At 37.5% G+C, this 24188-nt stretch overlaps 1 protein-coding gene across 1 annotated transcript in view; it reads right to left on the bottom strand.

Annotated features, from left to right (window-relative positions):
- Positions 1-19001, bottom strand: part of Nrk (Nik related kinase) — a 100172-nt gene extending 81171 nt beyond the window's left edge. Inside the window, exons 1-2 of the mRNA XM_036175669.1 lie at positions 18945-19001; positions 11611-11676 (exon numbers count right to left, since the gene is read on the bottom strand). Coding sequence (XP_036031562.1) covers positions 11611-11676; positions 18945-19001 — 123 coding nt within the window. The remainder of the gene's footprint in view (positions 1-11610; positions 11677-18944) is intronic.
- Between the last annotated feature and the right edge of the window lie 5187 nt (positions 19002-24188).

Raw genomic sequence — 24188 nt, 5'->3', positions numbered from 1 at the left:
ATACAGACCGAGCAGATTATCTTTTGGAACATACACGTACATACTTATACATATATGCATGTAACAACAGTAATGAAAAAAGAGGCCACAAATTTGAAAGAGAGCAAGGAGGTTATATGAGAGTGTTTGAAAGGAGGAAAGGAAATAGAAAAATGTTGTTAAAATTAAAATAAATAATTATAAAAATAAAAATGTTAAAAAATACAAATTGTCCCATTTTATAGCATCTGAAAGGCCTTATAGTAGTTTTAACAGAATAATGGGTATAGTTATTTTGTTTTGTTTTTCTTTTTTTTTCTTTTTTGTTTTTTATGAGCTGAGGATCAAACCCAGGGCCTTGCGCTTGCTAGGCAAGCGCTCTTCCACTGAGCTAAATCCCCAACCCATTATTTTTTTCTAAACATTATCTTACAGAGATTAAATATCCATATTTCAAAGAATTCCTATAAACTCTCCTGACTTCACATAATCACCCCATATCACTGGCACTTTCAAATGAGTGGAGGGAACTGGGGATGGCTTATCTGGAAATTTCTGTCCTCATATCAGAGTATCCCATCTGAAGGGCCTAGGGGAAAGAAGCTGACAGGAAGTAATTATTCTGGAATCTCCTTCTCTTGAGTCTAGGCATTCAGATGTGCCTGAGAAGTACCCAAAACCATTTTGAGTCATATAAAATATCTATGTTCTATTTTAGTAAGGCTATAGGTGTATATAATGACAAAAAGCAGATCCTTTCCTTCCTCTAATACTTAAAACATACATACAAGTAGCATTATACAGACTGAGCAGATTATCTCTTTAAATGTCATTTAATTCTATTTGTGTATTTTCAGGGATGATAGTGTGCTCTTGAAAAATCAGTTGAACTGATTCTACACTGCACTGGTTGGAGTAAACACAGACTCTGCACTCTACCAATATCATTACTCTATTTTACACTTCAACTAATTTGCATCCTTTTGTTCATGATTAATTCTGCTGCTAGTGCAATTCAGGAGTAGATATTTTAATAACAAGTACAATATATATTTAAAAGTATGAAAGAGTCATAAATCAAGCATACATAAACATACATACATAAATACATACACACACACACACACACACAGAGAGAGAGAGAGAGAGAGAGAGAGAGAGAGAGAGAGAGAGAGAGAGAGAGAGACTAATAGTAGCATTCCAGGGACTTAAGGCTGGAAACGTAACCAGTAAACCAAGACAAGTTTGTTATCTATATATAGAGAGAGAGGGAGCAGTAAAGAGAGTGAAAGAAAGGGAGAGGGAAGGGAAGAAACCAAAACAGAGGGGGAGGGAGGGAGGAGGAAAGCTGCTAAAAAATACACTACTAAATCTTTTAGAGTTTAATATTTTGGGCCATTTAATTTCTTTTAAAGCATAATAAAATTTAAGATAGTTAAAAAACTGGCCAGCATGGGTAGAAGGTGAAGGGAAGCAAGGACGTTTGTGTGTTCTTATTTATATGTGTTTTTCTTTCTAATGGCTGCCAATTTTCCAAGTCAGGAAATATTTGTACATGTTCTAGACATCTTCCTGAAGGTATGAAGCTCTCTTGAAACCATCTTATTTGGCCATGCCAACAACACTACAGCAAACTACAGTATCCTGAGAAAAAATATACTCTTTCAAGCTTCCTAAATGACTCATTCAGGAAAGAGTAATAAAAAGTAGGGCTAATATTTCCATCCTTTGGAAATATTTATCTCTACACAGTACCACCTTTTAAAAAAAGTCAGAATAGAAAGTTACTTAGGTGGTATAATTTGAAAGGCTAAACAGGGTGTCATTAGTTCTTTCCATCGAGGTACATCTGCAGAGAGCTCCCAATAAAGTGCCATTTGAGAGGAAGTCACTTCTGTACACATCCTTTGAGTTCCAATAGAAAACACACTAAGCACCATGGGTGTAAGGTGCCATGCTTTTTCCAAAGAGATTACAAAAGTGGTTACAATTGATTTTCTGCATGCACCCTTTTTAAATCATAATCTCTTTGCTAAATGATAATTCCTAAGATAAAATGCAAACATAATGTGGACAATAGAAGATAGACTAGGAAAATTTCCCTTGTTATTTATTCCTGCTGTTCCCCGCCCCCACCCCACCTGCCCCCAACATGTGCCATTCACTTTATTAGGCACTCCAAGAGTACAGTCAAAATAACAAAAAATACACCTGGAGCCCTGCTCTCTATAGAAATTGCCCAGCACTTTTAAAGACTAACTAATCTTTAGACCTCCACTCCAAGCCTTCTAGCTGGCTTTATACTGTCATTGCAACATTATTTTGTGACAAGGTGGGAAGAATTTGGCTGATTACAACTCTTGTAGAGTTTAACCACTAGGGAAACCTCAAACAGTAAGTTCTGTTGAAACCTGCATCCCCAGCTGAAGGGAACAATGTAAGGGAAAATCTTAAAAGGCACACCTGATTCTCATCTGCACATCTACAATACTGAAGCCTTGCTTTCTATGTCCACTTGTTCAACTCTCATCCTCTGCCACTGGCTAACTGTCCGAGCTATAGCCACAGAACCCCTATGTGCAATTTTTTTCCTGTATTTCCTGGGAGAATTTATGTTCTTAAGCAGATAAAAGGGTCTCTAAGTTTTCCACAGCCTAATGTTTATACACGTTGACTAGAAGTACATGAATAGATATATTTAATATACACATTGAAAGCATTCATTTTATTTTTATTGGTTCTTTGAGAATCCCAATTAATGTGTTTTGATCATATTTAAGCCCTACCCCAACTCCTTCCATATCCATTACTCATCATTATGCCCCTCTTCTAAAAACCCATCAAGTCAAATGTGTGTTGCCCATATTTTCTTGGATATGTGAACTTCCACTGGAACATGAGCAGTCTATCAGAGGCTACACTCTTAGAGGAATTTGACTCTCCCTCTCTCAGTAGCTATCAATTGCTCTGGCTCCCTAGCTAGGGATGGGACTTCATGGTCACATCCTCTGAATTTTCTTGTTGGAACTTCCCACCAATTACAAACCAATTATCTACAAGGCCCTAACTTTAAATGACTCTAGTGTTTTCCTTTCTCCTGGAGGTGACCAGTAACTGAGGAAAAATGTTCATGGCCTCAGAAGTATGACTTTGAGCACTAGAAAATAGGAAGTGGCGACAGCAACCGCTTTTCAACTATCCCATGATTTCTAAGAGTCCGAGGAGGAATGCAGTCACAAACTTGAGTGCCCTTAAAAGCCTACCTGTTTGTGCTCATCCAGTTCTGAAATTTTATTAAGTTCCAGAAAAAGGCCCGGTGACTGACTGTCTTAGTGCTCTTCAGGAAGGTAACAAAGTATGTTCCAGGGATACATACATCCTTAATGGTCTTCATTTTGACCTGAGATTTTTGTGTTTTGTTTTGTAAACATGCGTGTTTTTGCATTTGGGGCAAACATCATTCACCTGATGTCTGATAGAATGATTTTATTCTAAGTGCTACATGCTAATATATATATATATATATATATATATATATATATATATATATATATATATATAATATGTTATATATTATACAGATCTCTATATATTATATAGATCATATAATATAGTAGGGTTAAGAGCACACACCTAGGGACTGGGGAAGTTAAGAGTTTACTTTGCAATTTCTAATTTACTACTTTTGTCAGTTCATAATCTCTTCCATCTTATGTTTCCTAATGTGTGAATAGACAAGGTACTCATTTCACAGTACTCTTATGAGATTTAAAGGTAATAATGAAAAGTAAGGGGCAATGTGAGAACTAAGGATAAATGTGCTGTTTCTACCTTCAGGTCACAGTCTCTAAAAGTGGGTATTTAAATCATATTATAGTATTTTTCTCAAAGTCAAGAAAAGCTGCCCTTCTCTGAGTATTCTAAGACCTGTGCTTTTTGATCAAGGTGGTGCTTTTTTTCTGGTTTTTGCTCTTCAGAGTTAATGATTTATACAAAATGCCATTGGCAGTGCTTAGAATATAATCAGTCTTTTCTCCCTCGGGGGACTCTGAACAATCCAACCTTCTTTTCCCATTCATAAAGGGGCTCTGCCTAAAAAAAGACAAACTTATAGATGCTTTCTTATTTTGTAATACAAATGACACATAAACCACCACCATGATGCCATTATGTCTCTAATTTAAATAGCACAACAATTAATATCCCATTTTCCCCTCCTTTCTCATGCTTTGGTAGAGGAGCAATTTATTATAACATAGGTATAGATAAGCAGTGGAAAATAAAACTGTAGCATAAAGATCTGTTTGTATATTTTGGTTGTCCTTTATATTTTCATTTAATTTTGATGATAGGCTTCTTTGTAAGTTTTTATCACTGCAGTAACTGAGCAAAATAAATTTCTAAGAGCTTCCACTTTTTTATACCCCTCAGAGAGTCACAATGACAATTTCTAAGGGCAGATTTAGCACCACTCACAACAGTACCTAAGACATAGGTACACAAGTATGATAGACTTTTGAGAAGCCTGAAAACCAACTGGGACTCATTCTTATTTCATTGCATTATTGAAATAATGCAAGTGTTATCCTAAAAATTTTCATCTATTTAATAAGATGTGATGGTGACCTAGTAGGAAAATACTAACGGCTAAAACAAAACGAAAGTTACGGGATTTGATCTGTGAATATGAGTGTAATTTATAAATATGCTTAAAACTTGCTCTTCCATATATTATATTGAGTACATTAATGATATCTTAGAAGCAGAAATGCTTACATGACTTGTTCTGTAATACTAACAGCTTCTTCTTTCTTCAAGATTGAGATACAGAAGTTTTGATAAAACAGGAAAACAAGGCAAACCTAAAATTCAGAGGCCTAGATCCTTTTCCACAGTTTGAGAGATGCCATTGCCAAGAGGGAAACACATCCTTTTCTCCAAGGCCTTTAAGACTTAGTACTTTCCATTAACTTGTTCCTGAGTCTCAATTTATTTGGCATATGATGTCCCTTTTCACCATCACACTACAAATATTCAATCTCTGTTCTCTTATTGAAGATAAAAAACTCTTCTTGGAATCTCACTGACCAAAAGCTTCATTATGCTTTCTACAGCCAGTAAAAAATAATAAATAGTATTCCTATTTTATCCTCTCGTTTGCCCACTCTAATTCATCTCTCTCTCTCTCTCTCTCTCTCTCTCTCTCTCTCTCTGGTTTTTCGAAAAAGGGTTTCTCTGTGCAGCTTTGCATCTTTCCTGAATCTCTCTCTGTAGACCAGGCTGGCCTCGAACTCACAAAGATCTGCCTGCCTCTGCCTCCCGAGTGCATGCACCACCACCGCCTGGCTTCATCTCTCTTTTTTTATTCCTCTTATAATTATTCCTTCGTTGAATGTGAGGTCTAAGTTAAGTAAACCAAGAAAAATGTCTGCCAATAGGTTTCTGATTATCTTATCACATTCTACTCAATACAGTATACGAGAAATAGTATGTATTCAATAACATTTTGGAAATTTCTGTCATGAATGTTTTAAACATTCAAAACAATGCTTTTTTTGTAATAGAGACATTTAACATTTCTTATGCTAGATCATTCTGATGTTACTTGAGAAAGACCAATCCTTACATCTGAGGCATATTATCAAAAAGGGGCAAAATCACAGAAAGGAGGTGGAACCAAGGTACTGCTCTGGAATTGGGATATTGTATTAAGAAGACACAATAGCTTGGTAGGCCTATGGCTTCAATTCAACTTCAGCTTCAGCTCCTGCTACAGAGGCTTGCAATGTATGATAAAATACCCAGTGTTGTGTTCTCTGTGGGCACTCAAGTCATATTTGTTGGCTGACTTAATTGAGCTATATTTGCAAAATGGCAAGGATGTGAGGAAACTTTCCTACCTAAAAAGAAAGCATTCACAGTGCTAGACATTTGGTAGGCAAATAAACAGTATAATTTCAGCCTAAAAGGAAAAATATTCACTCTCTCATCCAATAGACCTAGTGGCTAGGCAACTCAAATGTCAGCATCATATTTCTGGAAATTAATTTTAAATATCATAAATTGTATGTCATCAACTTTGAAGACATTTCTTTCCTCTCTTTTCCCATTCATTGCTCCAAATTCAAATGCAGAAAATGTAACTAATAAAGCTCAATCTCACCTGTTTGGCAAGGTTGGCAAATAGAAGCAATGAGTCCAGCAATATGTACAAAAAAATTAAAATTTAAGAGCCATGCATTGGACAGTGTTTTTAAACAAGATGTCCATAATTAGTGGTACATTTTCAGAGCAAAAACAAGTCAGGAATTTGTTCATGACTATAATGTCACACTATTATTTACCTGCATTAACCTTCTGACTACCAAGTTGCAGAATTCCCCACTAAGGTCTTCTGAGGATCAACATGCAAGGTAAGCCTCAGTTTCAGAATTATCATATAAATTTTTACTATATTTCAGATGAATTTTCCTTTGCTTGAAATGGTTATCTTGAATCATTTAGCTCCTTTTATTGTCTTCTTCGCATCTAAATGGTAATGTAGGAGCAAGATTCAGATGTTTGCAGTTCAGTTGAGATCTCATGAAGGTCAAGGTCATTTTATTCATTCTGAAAGTTCTGTTGACTGTTTCACTAATATTATATACCGATGCATCTTTGCATTTTTTATATTCCTACTGCCAACTTTTACCTGTGCAGTGGATAATAATTACTCAGTTCATTATCAAGCCTATCACGTAGTGAAATAGAGGAGGAAACAGAAAAATAGGCTGAAGAATATTTTCTTTGGTGGACTAAAACATGGAGCTACTCCAACGAACTGCCACTAGCCAATAATCAACTTCTAGTGTGTAAGAAGGTAAAGGGACCACAAGATTATTGTTATTATATTGATGATGGTCAGACTTGCTTACATTATATATGGTCTCAGGCACTATGTGAAGTGCCACATGAAATTCTGGCAATTATTATGTCTAGAACATTTATGTTAATTTTGAATAAATATGCAGAAAATTCAAGTGACATGCTTAGTGTAAGTTAAGATGGTCAGGTTGCCAGTTTCCACCCTTCTTCCCTAAAGGGTCTTGGTGTCTTGCTTAATATTTCATAAAATTACTGTGGCACCTCCATGTACATTGCTCCTTGAGAAATTTGAGTTTTATCCTGCCTCACTGAAGAATGAGTTGCAACCTATTTTTACCTTCTCTGGAGGGGTGGGGGGCATCATTTATGTGCCATAGGGTACATATGAAGATTGGAGAACACCTTTGTAGACTAGATTCTCTCCAACCTTCTTAAGGGCTCTGAGGACTGAACTCAGGTCATCAGGCTTACACTGCAAGCATCTTTACCCACTAAGCCATCTTACCAGGCCATAACCTATTTTCTTTTTGCGGCTATATCCTTCCATTGCCAAATATCAAATATTCTTCCAATTGAAATTACTAATCAAAAGCTCTGAGACTAGTAGTTAAAGGTAGAGAGAAAATACCATTTCTAACCCCACTTGGGGAAAAGGGGAAAGTCAATACTTTTCTCTCTCTCCTAAAATGATAAAGGAAAAGGAAACCCACAATTTCTAGTGAAGCTTGTATTGGCAGGAAGAGGGATAGGGTGGGAAGATAGGTGTCTAATGAGAAGAAGGAAGGGAAAAAGAGTTACTAGGTAGAGTTGAGTGAAACTTAGTCTTCATTTCTATGTGCACAGACCTCAGCAGACAGCTGGAAAGCTGCCAGAGAAGGAGGCCTTGGAAACAAGCTGGAAGACATTGGAGAGACTTTAACCAAAACAAACAACAGCAGGGGATGTGGTTGGCAGTACTGAAAAGGCAAAGGACTCTGTGAGTCACTCTCACATTAACTGTGAATGGTATCATATCTCCATTGTGTTGTGTAGATTAGTTGTTTAATAGCTGGTAATGTCTAATATATAATAGATGTATATATCTATGTAAAATAGACACATGTTTTTTTTTATCTCAACCATGTAACATTACAGACAGAAAAGACAATCAATCAAAAATATGGACTAGAAAAATTATCCAGTATCTTACTAATATAACAGTATTATTCAATATTTTTCATCTGCATATTTAAGCATAACTATATTTAAGATAGAAGTGTAATAATGACTATGTTACTTAGCTCACTAAGCATTCTTCTGTCATTTTACTAAATACTGTTTTACAGAACAGTGAAATACCAAGTATAATTAATTTTTGTATTGTTTACAGTGTCACTGAATTTTTCTTTGTGAAAATAATAGCAACAATAATGGCAGTAATAGCCATCTTAACAGAAATCAGCCATGTGTCAAACATTCTCTAAATACTGTTTCACTCAAGTTTGCAAGGTAAGTAGGATGAACTCTGTCTCATAAACAAAAGGAAATGTGTTATTCGAGGTTAAATGACCGATTCCCTGTCATAGCTCTAAGCGTTGAATTAATCACATCTGCCTGGCTCAAAGGAGCTGTCCTCCCCACAGTGTGCCAACTTTCAGCTGCAGGGAGTGTCTTTAGTCTTCTAATTTGGAGTATTTTATTAAAAACTTCTAAAAGTAGAACTATTAGTGTAAAGAGGATAATCACTTTAAAACTGATGACTACTTACTCCTCGTTTTCTATGAGGGTAATATTAATGTATCTTTTTACAGAAAGAAATTAATTTGAGATACAATGAAAAATAGTAAAGTTATGTGTGAGTGACAGAAAGAAATCTTTATGTTGTAAATAGATTTAATCATCAACATCCTGAAACTGGGTTCTGACAGAAAATCTGAGAGTGCAAAGTATTTTTTTTAACCTCTGGATCTAAATAGTTCTTATAAAATTCTTAGAAGTTGATGTGTTCTACCATACAACATCATGAGCATTCATTTAAAAGAAATTTAGATAGACTTCTCACTTTGGATGAGGATATGAAATCCAGAGAGAACCATTCCTAAGCTAACATCAAGAAAAAAATCAATCTACAAAATCATACTTTTTGAATCTAGAGAGAAATTTCAAAGCAATTAACAAGCCTTAAGTCTGAAGAGAGGTATGGGTTCACCTATGGCTGCAGGGGTAATAGAAATACATACAAGCAGACATGAAGAAATCTTGTATTTTTAAAGTCAATTACTAAACGCCAAGCATGAATTTGCCAAAGTCTTGGAAAGTGGGATACAAGATGAAATTAGAAATTACAGATTTATGGCAAAGACAAAATGAAGGATGGGGCAAGAAAATGAGAGAGGACATCTCTGAATCACACAGACATGGACGGACACACACACACACACACACACACACACACACTTCAGAAACTATAGAAACCAGATGGAAATGGACTGACATGTTTATATTGCTGAAAGAAAATGTCAGTCGAGCTCCTATGTCTGTAAATATCTTCCAGAAGTAAAGAAGTCATGTATTTCATTAGTAGAAACCTCAAAGTATAAAGAACATTCAGGTCTTCAGTCTTAAGCTCTTCATACCAGATATAAAATTGGTTAAACAAAATGTTGATATAAAGACATTATTTGTATTTTGTCTAAGAAGTTGACCACCCATGTCCCCCCAAAAAATCCCAATAAGTATGGAAACAGCGAGTATATTCAATATAAATAAACTTATAACACAATTATAGGTTTTTATTATAAGTAAAAACAAAATTCATAATAATCATAATCATTGCACATCATCTTGTATACCACACAATTAAGTGTAAAGGTATTCTTTGGCTTACATTAACATAAAAGCTATACTTAAATGTTCATTGTGGTAATAGCTATATGATTATAAATATTTGTTTAACTCATGAGTGAATTTTATTAATTATATACTAGACACAGTGTTTTTAAAAAAATAAAATGAAAATTTCATGTATAACCTTTTTACCTTTTTGATGGCTCTTCTGGTGAGGACATGACAGCTCTGATGAATGTTTAATTCTTACCTTATTTCCAACATTTGGTGATGCAGAAGGCTCTATACTTCTTAGAAGAATTACAAACATACACACACACACACATACACACACACAGACACACACATATATATATATATACATATATATATATATACATAAATAAACCAACCTCAGGAATTGAAATGTTTATATAATATGCATATTATAAATGTGTCTGTCATAAAAAGATATTTTACTACCTATGTATTTGGTGTTTTATCACTGTATCAGAAGGTAAAACTGAGAATGTTATCAAGCTTGAAATGAAACACAGCATAAGCAATATACTTGGCTCTGTGCCATTATTACTGTCTGTAGATAATCAGTTCAGTTTATGTGTAAGATCAAAACTATTTAAAGAAAAGGAAACTTTTTTCCTTTTTATTGTCACTCTCTCAGTTCCCTGTACTTGCCAAGCTTCTTTCTATACTTAGGGCCTGCCTACATTGGTCTTGCTACTATGTGGAATGTGCTTTGGTGAAATTTTTTTAAAAAGCATCTCTCACTCCAATGTGGGCAGATAAATTAGAGAAGAAGTCTCACTGGGAAGATGCTGCTCCAGACATGTCTTTATAGAGGGTACCCTTGTCTTGATGGGAAAGAAGATGTTTACTTTAGGTCTATATCAGGTCATTGCTACACAATCCATTTAAATATGACCTGAATTCAGTAGGCAGTAAGTTAGCCTAGGGACAGTAATATTGGTTTCCAGAGAAAGGCCTTGGAAAAAGGAATGCTTCCCTGTGAAGAACCTTATATTTTATAACATTACTGGACAGAGACAATCGAAGTTTACCATAATTTAGAGTACAAGAAGCAGGCTTGACTAAAGTTACAGAGCTACTCGCAAGCCCTTAATACTGTCCTACCCCCTGGAATGTGTCAACATTCCACCTCAACAACACGTCATTTTTATCCTCCTGATATCAGTTTTTAACTTTTCAGGAAGTAGGTCAATATTGATCCTCCAATCTAAATGAACTTCCATGTTTTATACATTCATATTGCTATAAACTTCCTAACAGTTAATACATGACAATTAAAATTATATAGCTGTGTGTTTACTTACATATCATACGTGGGTGTTTTAAACAAGCCTCCCTACATATGCACACTTAATATGTTTCAATATTGTAAGCCTCAGAAGAGTAGGAACTACACTTGTTTTACTTATTACTTCGTCTCAAGAGATTATCATTCTTAGGGGAACACTCAGTGTATAATATATAATTATTAAATAATTGTACCTTTTCTTGAGAAATTCTTTAGCAAACTCTATCTACACATTTGCAGACTCATGTGCACTAATATGAACTTTGCCTATCAATAAAACATTCAATTTAAAGTTGAATATAGATAACTAAAAGCCATTGATATATGTTACAAAACAAGTGATATAATTATTTTGGTACATTCTATTTGATTTCCCCCTTTCAATCAAAGAATTTCAGTTTATTAATTTTACGTCTTATGTTCCTTGGTTCAGCATAGTTTTTCTAATCCAATTTTGCATTAATAAACAATAAATTTTAAAATCTCAATGATATATTTAACTTGTTTCACCTCTCATATTTATGCACTATATTTTAGCAGTATTTTATTTGCATTGTTGGGGTTTGACTCACAATTACTGTTGTTATTAAAAATTAAGCATGAATAAATAACCTAGTTCCACTTACCAAATAGATTCTCCCATAAGTACCAAGACCAATGGTTTTATCTAGTGAGAATATTCCAGTTGGGTCCTACAAAAAGTAGAACAAAATTGGTCAGTTTTCTTGAAAACCATTCCAATCTGCATTGTTCCTTAGGAATTTACAAAATAAAAGGCACTCATGAAACATGTTCTTTCATGACCCCACTTCCCAAAAGAATAGGAAACAATGTCCTTAGATTGACTATAGTCATCTATAAAAAACAAAACAAAACAAAACAAAAAAACACTAAGAACTCATGCAACCATACTGTAAAATATATACAAGTAATTCTGAGTAAACTAGATAGGTAAGTAAGATAGAAATAAGTTCACACACTTGCTGAAGAAGTATTCACTCATTACCTATTTTTGAGTTCTGACTAGATAGATTTAAAAGTTTAGCATTCATGAATGAGAGGTAGCTATTGTATGCAAAGTCTAATGAACTCATTTATAACCCTTATAACTACTATCTCTATATACGCATAACAAAGCAAAAACTAAGGCATTAGTAGTTTTGAACTAAAAAGAGCAGCTAGTGTTGGTTTTGCTTCTTACATTCACCTTTATATCAACTGAATGTCTTTTCATGGCACAAATTGATCAATATTCTCCTGACTCTTCATATCTAAGAAAATGTATATATAGATACAGTTCTGAATCTTCCATATGCATCCTTAAGGATTATGCCCTTACTTTGTAATGTGAGTACTATTTTTCTGTTTACCAAAAACATGGTTCCACACATTTTACTTGTTTTTTAATCAACACCAGAGATTTTAGAAAATTTTGTATGAACCATGAGTAGATGTCAACTTATATAAGAATGGTAGAGAAATTAATAAATACTTGGAAATCCAGAAAGTATATAGAACATAAATATTTAATGATGTTATAAAATTATTTTGTCACTGTCTAAAATGCAAGATAAAAAGAATAAATGGAAAACTCCTTAGTAAAAGGAACATACATGAAGAAAGTCATAGACTTCTTGAGTGTGATATTTATGTGATCTAGCAAAATTGCCATAGGCAAATGACAGCTCCAAATTCATCTTAGTCAACAAATATCCAAATGCATGGAGAGTCAGGAGAATTGGGTTTTAGCTTCAGAGCTGTTTTTATTAAGTATATAACTCTGGGGAACTTCTTTATTCTCTCAGGTTCCTTTAGCACACATGGGAAATGAAGGCATTATGTTCAATGTTGTCTGAGTTCTAATATTTTATAGGAAAAATATCAGATTCTTTCATCCTAAAATCCAAATGTCTCCACAGGACTGAAAAAACATTGTCAAGGCAGCAACCCAGAATCATACTTTCTTAAAACACTCATTAAAATTAATAACACAATAAAGTCATGATTAGAAGCAAATAGATCAAGGCACATCCACCTACTGAAAGTTAAAAAAAATGTTTAAATGACAGCTTTTACTATTTGATAAGCAAAGCATATTTAACATCTAGTATATAACTTTTGCTATGACTCTCTTGGAGATGTATGGAGAAGAGGTAAGCAACAAAGGAGTTACTAAGAACCAGGTTTTAGGGACTATTGCTTTAGCACATTTCTTTCAAAGATATCATTGAGAAGTTTAGTGCTGGAGAGATGGCTCAGAGGTTAAGAGCACTGACTGCTCTTCCAGAGGTCCTGAGTTCAGTTCCTACATGGTGGCTCACAACCATCTGTAATGAGATCTGGTACCCTCTTATGTATACATAATAAATAAATAAATCTCTTGGGTTGGGGATTTAGCTCAGTGGTAGAGTGCTTGCCTAGCAAGCACAAGGCCCTGGGTTCGATCCTCAGCTCCACATACCAAAAAAAAAAAAAAAAAAAAAAAAAAAGAGAGAGAGAGAAGTTTATTTACACCATTAGCAATTTAAGATAAACAACAACTGATCTTTTTTTAAAATGCATTTATTTATTTATGTATTTATTTATTCATTCTGTACTGTGTTTGGGCATGTTCACGCATGCCATAAATGCACATGTGGAGGTCACAGGACACCTTGTGGGAGTCTGTTCTTTCACCTTGTGGGTTCTGGAGATTAAACTCCAGTCTTCAGACTTTCTTTGGGGCAGGCACCTTACCTGCTGAGCCATCTTGCAGGGCCAGGTTACTTCTTAAAACAATTAAACAAATTAGCTAACTCTTATTGGTAAGCTATTATTTTTATAAGTATGTTTGTGCTTAACGTAATAAAGATACGATGTTAGAGAACTCTCATATCATCTGTTGATACAGCTGGTATCTCTGAATCTTCAGAAAAAGTCAGAAATTTATCTTATCCTCTTTCTGCCCTTCAACAATAATCTTATAGTGAGATTTTAAGCCAAGTGTCTCAAGTACTCAAAAGAGAAAATGAGGAACTGTACTGTGCAAATCACAGAAACCTTATTTTAGCCTCGTTAATGTTGTCAGAAATCTTTTGGTTCTCTAGTCACAAATAATGACACCATCTTAATTACCCTACTGCTCACCTTAAATAAAATAAAACATTTTTAAATTTCAAGTTTTAAAAGCATGTCAAACTTAGTCTTCTTATGTTTTAAGGCTATTGCTTTCATTCACTTTGTGTGATGTTGTTAATCTGTCTCATCTCTGATTTACATCTAAATGCTTACTAAATTCAGATAGAAAGAGAGAAGACCTGTGCTGATTTATAAATTAATACACAATCTTGATATCTCATTTTCCATTTTAGTCAGCCCACGTTTATTTGGGACTATAAAATAAGAAACCCGAATTTCTAGATCTTCTCTCAGTGAGATTTTTTTAAAAGTCAATTTATTTCTAAGCCAGAAATGATTAGGCAATTTAAAAAAATATATATTTTTTTACATATTTCTATATCCAAATTACCTCTAGCAAATTAAAATCCCTAACTGAGTTGCCCTTGAAAGCTGGAGCTTAAGAGTTGTTTCTTCTGAGGGCAGGAGGAGAAGGAAAGGCTGAGCACCCCAGTGGCTAATTTTCTTAAGGGTACAGAAAAAGGTAGCAAAAGAACCACTAGAAGGCAGTGTTTCCTGGTCAAGGAAGACACAGTCCTAGCCTGATCAATAAAGCTGAATGCGCCTGTGCAAAGGAGGAGAGAAAAGCAGCACATGGTCAACACAGGCAGCAAGAAGTTTCAAATGTACTTACATTCACGTAAAGGTTAGGGAACATGTTCCACCGGTTACACAGCAAGGGGAGTGGGATAAAGGCTTCAGTATACAGAGTGACGGCAGAGGATTTTCTTGAGTCATGGAAAGAACTTGTGGCTAGAGTCCCTAAAATGTTGGTTCTAGAGTGAAACTCAGAGACAGCGGCAGGGATGAGCTTCACAGCAGAATCAGAGTCTTTATAGATCACTACTTCATAAATATTCTTTCCATGAGACTCATTTAGAAATCCTCTTTAAAAACAAAGAATCCTTAGGGCTAGTCTGAAATGACGAAATCAGAATTCCCTTGGGCCATTCTTTTGAGATACCTAGATGATTATCAACTCACGTACTCTGCCTCTGTGCACGAACCTATGGAAAAAAACACTGTCCTAGAGACAGAGAACGTGGCTCAGAAAACAGGCTGAATTGCAACATCATGCTGAGGCAGTATTCTACGTAAAATGGATGGTATGCTGGATATGTCAAACCTTGAGCCCTTGAAGGCAAAATGGCTTCCACAAAGCAGCTAAGGGACTTGGTAAAGTGGGAAGCTTCTCATGACTGAATGTGGAACTCCATTTTGCCTTCTTAGTGAAGACTGGGGAAACTGGAAGTTATATTTAAATATAAGCCTAATGTATTTCAAATATAGTGTTTGGATCATGTACTATTTCAGATCACCTCTGCCACTACTGTCCTCAAAGCCTGTCTAATCCTGACCCCAATATAGATTAGGAGTACACAGGGGAGTGTCAAATACCAAGGCCAAAGCTACAAGGAATGTCATTACCATACTGGGCAGAGAAGGCTTGGGGGACAATCGTAGTGAAAGACTAGCTAGATTTGGAGATGAAGAAGATTGAGTTATGCAGGCTTACTAATTATACATACATATATAATAAATTATAAATTAATAAAAATGTAATATACAATAATAATTTTAAACACATGCAACATTGTAACTCTCTTTACAAAGAAAGGAAGCATAAACCACAAACCTCTGTACGTTTCTTCTCCTATAGGAAGTATATATTCAGTTAAAAATTGGGGAAAGTTAGAGCAGGTCTTTAAAAAGTATGATTAAGTGGTGACCCATCTTTACTATCAGCACTTAGAAAAGAAAGGCAGAAAAACCAGGAGCTCAAGGCCAGTGTCAGCTATATAAATAGTTGGAAGCCAGCCAGGGCTACATGAAACCCTATCTTAAAAACAAAGAGTAAATATGATTAAATTGACCTATTCCTTGATGTTTAATGGCTTTCTTACTTTATGTGTCTAAGGCCCTAAAAAAAGGCTTTATAATTACATGAAAATAACATTTACAATTGTGAAAATTATGTAATTTTTCTCCTCTACTTTCACTATTGCTTAATGTTTTAAGCATAAAATATTATCTAATTAAAAATAGCGAGTAATTTACATCACTTTTTTGTTGTTTTGTGCTATGGAGAGGGTCTTTTTGGAAGCTCAGGCTATGCTGGAACTCACTATGTAGCCTGCACTAGCCCCAAAGTCATGGTCCTTCTGCTTCCATGACTCAAATCCTATCCCTTTCTTTAAATTCCAATTTGTACTCTTGCCCAAGCTTGTACTCTCCAAGGTTTCTGGTTTATGTTCATTTAATTGATCAATTACAAAGAGTACGTAATATATAAATCCAAAACCTATATTTAATTGTACTTCTATACTCTGAAAGAGTTGTATGTACATTTATGTGTGCCTGTGTAATATGGGAACTGGATCCAGGACCTGTGCATGCTAGACATGCACTCTACAGCTCAGCCAGTTCATATCCAGGCCTCCAAGATTCTTTTTGATAAATTTGACACTTCAAGGTTTGAATATCTCCTCATTATCTAGCTGTTTCCAAACTGTTACACTTAGCAGGGCCATATGCCAATATTCTGTCCTTCATATGTGTCCTATTGAAAATAACTATTGCAAGAGACAGTGTCCTATGTCGTTTTCTTTGCTTGATCGTGTCTCTCTGCATCAAAATGCAAATGTCTATCTAACTTATTAATTCATCTCTTCATTTACTTCAAAGTCTTCAGGATATAGGCTAAATGTAAAACAAAACAAAGAACTATACCTCGGTGACTGAAGAAACAATGACTTTAAATCTCTAAACATTTGATATAAAGAAAATATTGAACAGCTATATTTCTGTTCTTGGAATTTGGATCTAGGGAGAGGGGAGAATTACCCATGATTTGTTCAGATGGTACAGAAAATTACTCTAAAATAAAAATCTGAAATATAAGAATTTTCCTAAATTGAACCTTCCATGAAGTAAAATGAAGGAAAATATCATTTGTACCCTATGTTTTTGTCTTTTCCGTATTCCCCAACATTACAAACCAATCTCATGGTTTTCTCCTGTACCCATGGCCACCCTCAATCCAATCTTGAGAACACTAATGTTCTAGTGAATTGTAATATAAAGATTTCAGCCTTTTTGCTTCTCTCATGGACTCTCATCAAGACCTGTATGTCCCAAAGCCATGACCAGGTTAGTTAATCCAGGGAATCTCTCCCCAACGTTTGTGGTAAGAGCACCTTTTCTTTCTGTTGTCAGTGTTCTTTGGGTTTGGAACTCCCTGTACTATCATTTCTATGAGGTCTTTTCCATCCCCCAATTGAACAATTTTTAGAAAGCAGTTTATTTCAGCTTGTTTATGTGTGCTTACACACACACACACACACACACACACACACACACACACACACACAGAGCCTAAGAATGTTGAGGAGGTGAGCAGGTCACTCACTGACTTTATAGTCTTATTTAGGACCAAATCAATCTTAGTCTGAATAGGAAAATTCTGCTCAGAAGGCAATCCGCCAATTGAGCCTCCATAATCCAGCAATCTCATGTATACATCCTGGAAAAGAAATTATTTCAGGTGCATGTGGGATGAAAAATGGTTTAATATTTTTTTAATTATTTGGTCTTATTTTATGAAGTTGCAACAACAATTCTACCAGCTGCCATTCAACAGTTTTGTATTGAAATACGTTAATGACTGATAATAGTTTGCTAAAATATTACCCAAGTAGATCACCTCCCCTTACCACATACCATACCACATCTGCAAAATTATAAAAGGAGGCCTTGGGAATGTCCCATTTTTAGGGAAGCAGGTATCTGCCATCATTAACAACAGGTATCTTTAAATGCTAAACATCCACAAAATTAATTAAGGCAAGATGACTTTGACTAGTCCTATAACCGCACGGTTAATATTTAGCTTTTCTCAAGGCACGGAGGCCGATGCCCTGAACAACACATGCTTGGCGATCATTCCAGCACAGTGCCTGCTTCGTTCTCCTTTGGAGAGTCCAGGGGCCCTTTGCATTCAAGAGAGGGTGCATGTGAAATGCCAATCTAAAAAGGGAACTTGAAAAATGGATTTGGGTGGGATCCAGTATCAGCCAGAAACCAGATGCCAATGAAATAAACGGTGTTGTTACAGTAGTAAGTCTGCTGTTTATGATGACTTTAATAGCTCACCAATCAATTTCTACTGGACATGGAGCAAAAGGAGACCCTGTACATCATAACAACGAACAAAGAATTACATTTCGTCATCTAAGGGACATAATACATTGTTCTAAAAATTAAAAGGCATGTACAGAATTCAGTTCTTATCCAGGCGGCGTCGAGTTCTTTTCGCTCCAGCAATACCAAATCGAGAACATTCTCCTGGTGAGAATCAAGTTTTAGCAACCACTACTACAAAGTGAGAGCAGTGTGACTCCAGTGCTTCAATTTTCTAGCGCTCATTATTATTATCTTTTTTAAAGGGGTCACCCATAGGTAGAGATCTCCGCTGGCAAAAGAAGCAAAGGGGGTGGTCAGCCCCTATTACAAGTACCCAGACGCTGCTAGACAAAGCGGGCTCTATTTAGAAAGGGCCCCACCCTTTAGGACCCACTTCTTTCTCCCCAACCTCACCCTGTCCCTTTGCTTTTTTGTGGCCTTCACCTCAACCAGTGACCCAGGGACGCTGATTGTGCATAGGAGCTTCCCTGGCCCATCCTGAGCCACAGCCCGTCGAAGTCCTGGCCTAGGCTGCTGGAGGGTGTGGGCTTTCTTCCCCAGGCTTCCAAAGCCTCAGAAAGAAGCACACTAGGAGGGGGATGGCCTGGAGTCCTTTACTTACCGGTAAGTGGCCCAGATCTGTCACCTCCTTGTCCCTCCAACCCCCAGGTCCTGCCATGACTTCGAGAAGAACCGGAGCAGGAGACACCGAGTCCAGCAGGCGCGCTGGGACTGAGTCTTTGAGGTGAAGGAGGAAGAAGAGGGTTTTTTTTTTTTGGGGGGGGGGGGGCCCGGGGGGGGAGGAGGGAATGGGAGAGAGGAGAGGGGAGGTGGGTTTGTGGCGTGGGAGAGGAGAGGAAAGTGGAGTGGAAAAGAGCGAGTTGAAGGGAGGAGAGAGAAGCTAGAGTTTTCGAGAGGCGGGAAAGTAAGTTTGGCTAAGGGCAAGAGAAGAGCTCCAGCGTCCGTCCGTCCGGAGACGAAGTAGCCAGAAGGGTGCTCCGCGGCGAGAGCGCAGGGCGGTCCGGTCAGGGTGCGCCTTTCAGGGTGAGGAGGGGGGCGGTGCAAGGCGAAGGGGCCTGGAGGAGCTCGAAGGGGATTGGTGGAGCGTCACGTCGCCAGGTGGGCAGCCGCGCAGCGGGGAGGCGAGCCAGGGGGGCCCTGGGGCTGAGCGAGGCTCTCTAACGGTCTTCGGGCCAGCCCCTAGCCGCCTGCACCCCGCCCCCGGGTTCTGGGCTGCGCCTGCCGCCCCCGCCCCCGCCCCCGCCCCCGCCGGCCACTGTTCCACAGGAAACTTTTGCTAGGCAGCTGCCAGCCCCGGAAAACCGGTCCCTCTCAGCGCCGCTCCCAGTCTGGGCCCCACAGCCCTGCCACAGTCCAAACAACCCGCACCGTCATCTCCCCCAAAGAAACATTGTAACTTTCCTAGTGGTCTGGGTTCTCTTTCTCGTCCCCTCTAATTTAATTGTTTCCTTGATTGGGGAAAAGAGAAAAAAAAAAAAAAAAAAGGAAATCCAGAAGGAAAGGATTCATCCATTCTATTGGGGATCAGACTTGGGTATCCCCAACTGCGAAGGGAGAAACGGAGTCCCTAGGGCTGCTACAACTTCATCTGCAAAGCCCCCAGCAGCTCAAGGAAGTACAGAAAGGACAACCAAAGTTCCTTAGATTCCCCTGGAGACATCTGCATCTCCTCTAGCCCAGGGGCTAACTGGCGTCTAGCTGACGCTGCTCAGTCAAAACCACACCTATGAACAGGTGTTTGGGTTAAGGGACACAGACCCAAGAGTCAGCAGCCCTGGCTGTCCTGGGTCCTAAGTTTGCAGGCTTTGAGCTCACAGTGAGCCCAGAAAGTTTCTGCTTGCTTTCCAACCTCCAGCATTTCGGTCCGGTCTCATTCATTCACTCATTCATTGCAAAACTTTTAAGGGCTCCGGAGCTGTGCGCCCCTGTTTCCCCACAAAGCGCAAGGAGGCTGACACTTGGTTCCTACAAGGCAAGCCTGATTTAGCCTTAAGTGAGTTGCCTCTTGAAGCATTTACAGAAAAGGGAGCCAGTACATAAAACTAACCGCATTCTAAGCTCTTGCGCACTACAAAGAACACTTTAGAAAATGTCCTGAAACTGCTTGCATTCCCCGGAGCTAGCTTACTGTGCTTGAGTACCCGAACACTAAGTTACAATGCTATTAGGAATTTGTTTCCTATTTCTTTCTTTCTTTCTTTCTTTCTTTCTTTCTTTCTTTCTTTCTTTCTTTCTTTCTTTCTTTCTTTCTTTCTTTTTTTTTTAATGAACAAATTTTGTTACCTATCCTAAGAAGATTTATACGAATAGTTCCTCCTACTGGCTTCGAGTTTATCATTTCTGACCCAGCTTCCGAACTTTTGTAATTATTCTTCTTATATGTTACTGGACTTTGTTTATTTTTTCTGTCTGTTTTAAACGCTAGAGTTTGACTTCTTTACAATCCTTTATCTCAGACTCTCCCTGAGCTCTGTAATGGCTACAGCTTGTCCAAGGAACCGGGTCTCGCTACTTAAAGATTCTCTGTTAACGGCAACAGAATAAGTCAACCACCACCTCCTCCAAAATAACAAGCCTGGGCGTTCTGAATCGAATCTTCTTAAACCAAGTTACGTGTGTGTGTGTGTGTGTGTGTGTGTGTGTGTGTGTGTGTGTGTCCACAGAAATTACACTTTGAAAGAACTCAAATCTTGACAAATCTGCCACACAAAACACTATTCCTTTAAAACAATTTAAGATTTCCTCAATGACCAGTAAAATGCTTCTGGGTTTCCCTAAGTGTAAGCTGGAAAATTAACGTTTCATAACTTTAAAAGGGAAGATTTGCAGTTCATAAAAAATTACAATTTTGTATGTATGTACTATTTTAAAAAATAAAGCCAGGAAAATCAAGAAATACAATCAAAGGAACTCTGAAGATTATCCTAAGACAATCTTTCTTTGTTAAAGGGAAGACATGTTCACAAGTTGACATTTTTACCTCCGATGTTGTTTGCTGAATGTGGGGGTGGGGAAATGCTCCCGTGGCCAACAGTTTCAGCCTAGGAAAGCAAATGGGGACCAAGCAAGAGAATTCAGACTCGATCTTCGTGCTTTCTAGTGGCATATTGGAAAGCTGCAGGAACTTCTTGACTCTACAGGTCTAGTTAAAGTGTCTGGATGGACTCCTGTGGGTGGGGCGAGCAGCACCTAGCTAGATGTTTAACCAGAACTCCACAGAGAAACCTTTACTTATTTTTGTTGTTGTTGTTATTGTTGTTGTTATAATTTTCAAGGGAAAGGAAGGCAATGATGAATGTGAACACTTAGGCTTTTAAGGTGGCATTATGGGGATTTTTGAGGCTCACTTGGAGAAAGTCAACTTGACTACTGCACCAGCAGATACAAATAGCACTGGAACAGGAGGCTCAGCTCAGACCACAGTCTTGAAACAGAGCACCTGTTTTCCAGCTTGAGGACTTCTCTTCCCCTCACCCCACAATCTGCAGTTTCCCTATCCTCTTCCCACATGTTTCTCCACCCTCCCTCTCTTCCTTCCCTCCCTCCTTCCCACCTTCCTGACCTCAACTGCCATAAAAGTAATCCTACTTTGTCCAAGGTCCAGGAATTTGTCAGATTGTGTTTTACCCACATTTTAGGTCCCATATTTTTCCACACTTTCTTCCTCTAACCCATTATGTTTTCTTAAGACCCTGGGCCCTTTTAAACTTTTGGTTGTTGATATATTTTATAACTAAAACTTTTAAAATGTTTACCATATGTGCCACACTAATAAATTTTTTGCCAACATTTTTCTAATGTATTCATTGTAGCCTTCATTATTTAGTTTGGTAAACTGAGGCCGCGAGAGAAGAACTGACTTGCTTAAAGCCTCACAGGTAGTAATTAGATGATCCTGGCTTCCAACTCAGGCACTCCGCCTCCAGAGACCACTTATCAATGGCCATAGAAGGGCTGCTGCATATTTTGAGACTGTGTGAAGAGGAGCCAGAGTCAAGAAAGCCCAAGGGTGAGTGAGATCAGATGACACTAGCTAGGCCCCTGAGCTATCCAGTTCCCCTTCCCCTATTTAGCCCTCAAGCTCTCCTAACAGAAATATCATGGACTTTATAAAAGGAAATGGAACATAGGCATTGCCCAAGCGAAGCCTAGAAGCAAAGAGCACGAGGAGGGGAGTACCTAATAGGGAAATTTCATGAATTTGAAGCTGAATGTGTGTCCAGAAAATTCGTAAGCACCCTTCAGTGCCCTAAAATCCCCCATTGGAAGACTCGCAGTGGCTTTTGAGTCAAAATTCCTTTGCAGATGGGGTGGGGCTTCATGAGCCCCATAGAAGACAAGCTATTAGCAGTTGTTGGCTGCTGGGGGAGGGTGAGCCAGTTTTTATTTTTTTTCCTGGATATGGCTCCTGGTAAGCTGTCCAAGATCTAGTGGAGGCCCTACACTTATACACACAATGGCAGCACTAATTTGACTCAGTGAATTATAAAGAAAAGGGTGTAGGCAGTTTAGAGGGAGACATGGTGGAAGGGATAATGGAGGAGCTGAAGAAAGAGAGTCCACATGATAAAAATACACTGTGTACATGTGTGTGAAATTCTTAAAGAATAATTAAAATTATTTTTGAAATCCATTAACATTTCTCTCAGAGAGATTTGGGGCTGGGGATGAACTGTATTCAGCGAGGGCTTGAAAGGGGGCTGTGTTTGTGAGAAACCCTCCTTAGCAGATGTGCCACACTAAATGCAAAGTAACAGCTAACTAGTTAGTCACTTGAAAAGAACACTGTAAAATGATGTAAAGAATGGTTTTGATCCCCCAGGGACTCAGTGTGAGTCTCGGTCTTCTTTGGTCTTGATAACATCTCCTCTCTCATCAGTCAATGTGCCTTTTAATGGGAAATCAAATTCCATCTTTGTAAAAGGAACTACATATTCATTTTCTTCATAGACTTGGCTAATCATAGTAGTGTTGAACAGTAATACTAAAAGTACAGACATATTTCATGAAAAGTAATTTCTAAAGAGATTCCAGATCTCTCTAGAAGCAGAGGCAAGATGATCTAAAAAAAAAAAGGATTTTAAATTGTTCCTTTCCCTTCATTTATGCGTTTACTATCATGAATATATGCCAATAGATATATAATGTTACTTTAAAACTTTTGAATATTATAAAATTCTTTATTAAAACTTTTAAGTACAATACCTCCTCATTTATCTTCAGAGACTATGTTCCAAGACCCCCAGTAGGTGTCAGAACTCATGGCAATTATTGAACTTTATACACACTTATTATTCTTTTCCTATATTTGATACCTATTCTTGTCCTGTACTTGATACCTATTATAAGGTTGAATTGACAAATTAAGGACAACAAGAAATTAACAACAACTAATGACAGAACAGAACAATCATAATAACATCCTTCAATGAAAGTAATCGGAAACTTATAAATACGTTATTTCTGGAATTTTCCAGTTGATACTTTGGAACCATAGCTCACTGTGGTTAAGTGAAGCCATGGAAAGCTACTGAGGATTAAGAGTGACTACTGTAAATGAAACATTTGTCAGCTATTAGGTTTTCTCTAGGAAGTCACTTCTAAAAATGAATTAATGTCTTAAAAACTTCTGCTGGGCAGTGGTGGCGCACGCCTTTAATCCCAGCACTCAGGAGGCAGAGCCAGGTGGATCTCTGTGAGTTCAAGGCCAGCCTGGTCTCCAAAGCGAGGTTCCAGGAAAGGCGCAAAGCTACACAGAGAAACCCTGTCTTGAAAAACCAAAACAAAAAACAAACAAAACAAAACCCCAATAACCCTTCTATTAGCATAAGTTTATTGTGTACAG

Source organism: Onychomys torridus, chromosome X (assembly GCF_903995425.1).
Source record: "Onychomys torridus chromosome X, mOncTor1.1, whole genome shotgun sequence".
NCBI classification, from domain to species: domain Eukaryota; kingdom Metazoa; phylum Chordata; class Mammalia; order Rodentia; family Cricetidae; genus Onychomys; species Onychomys torridus.
The sequence above is the reverse complement of the archived record's forward strand: the minus strand, read 5'-3'. Positions and strand labels throughout refer to the sequence as shown.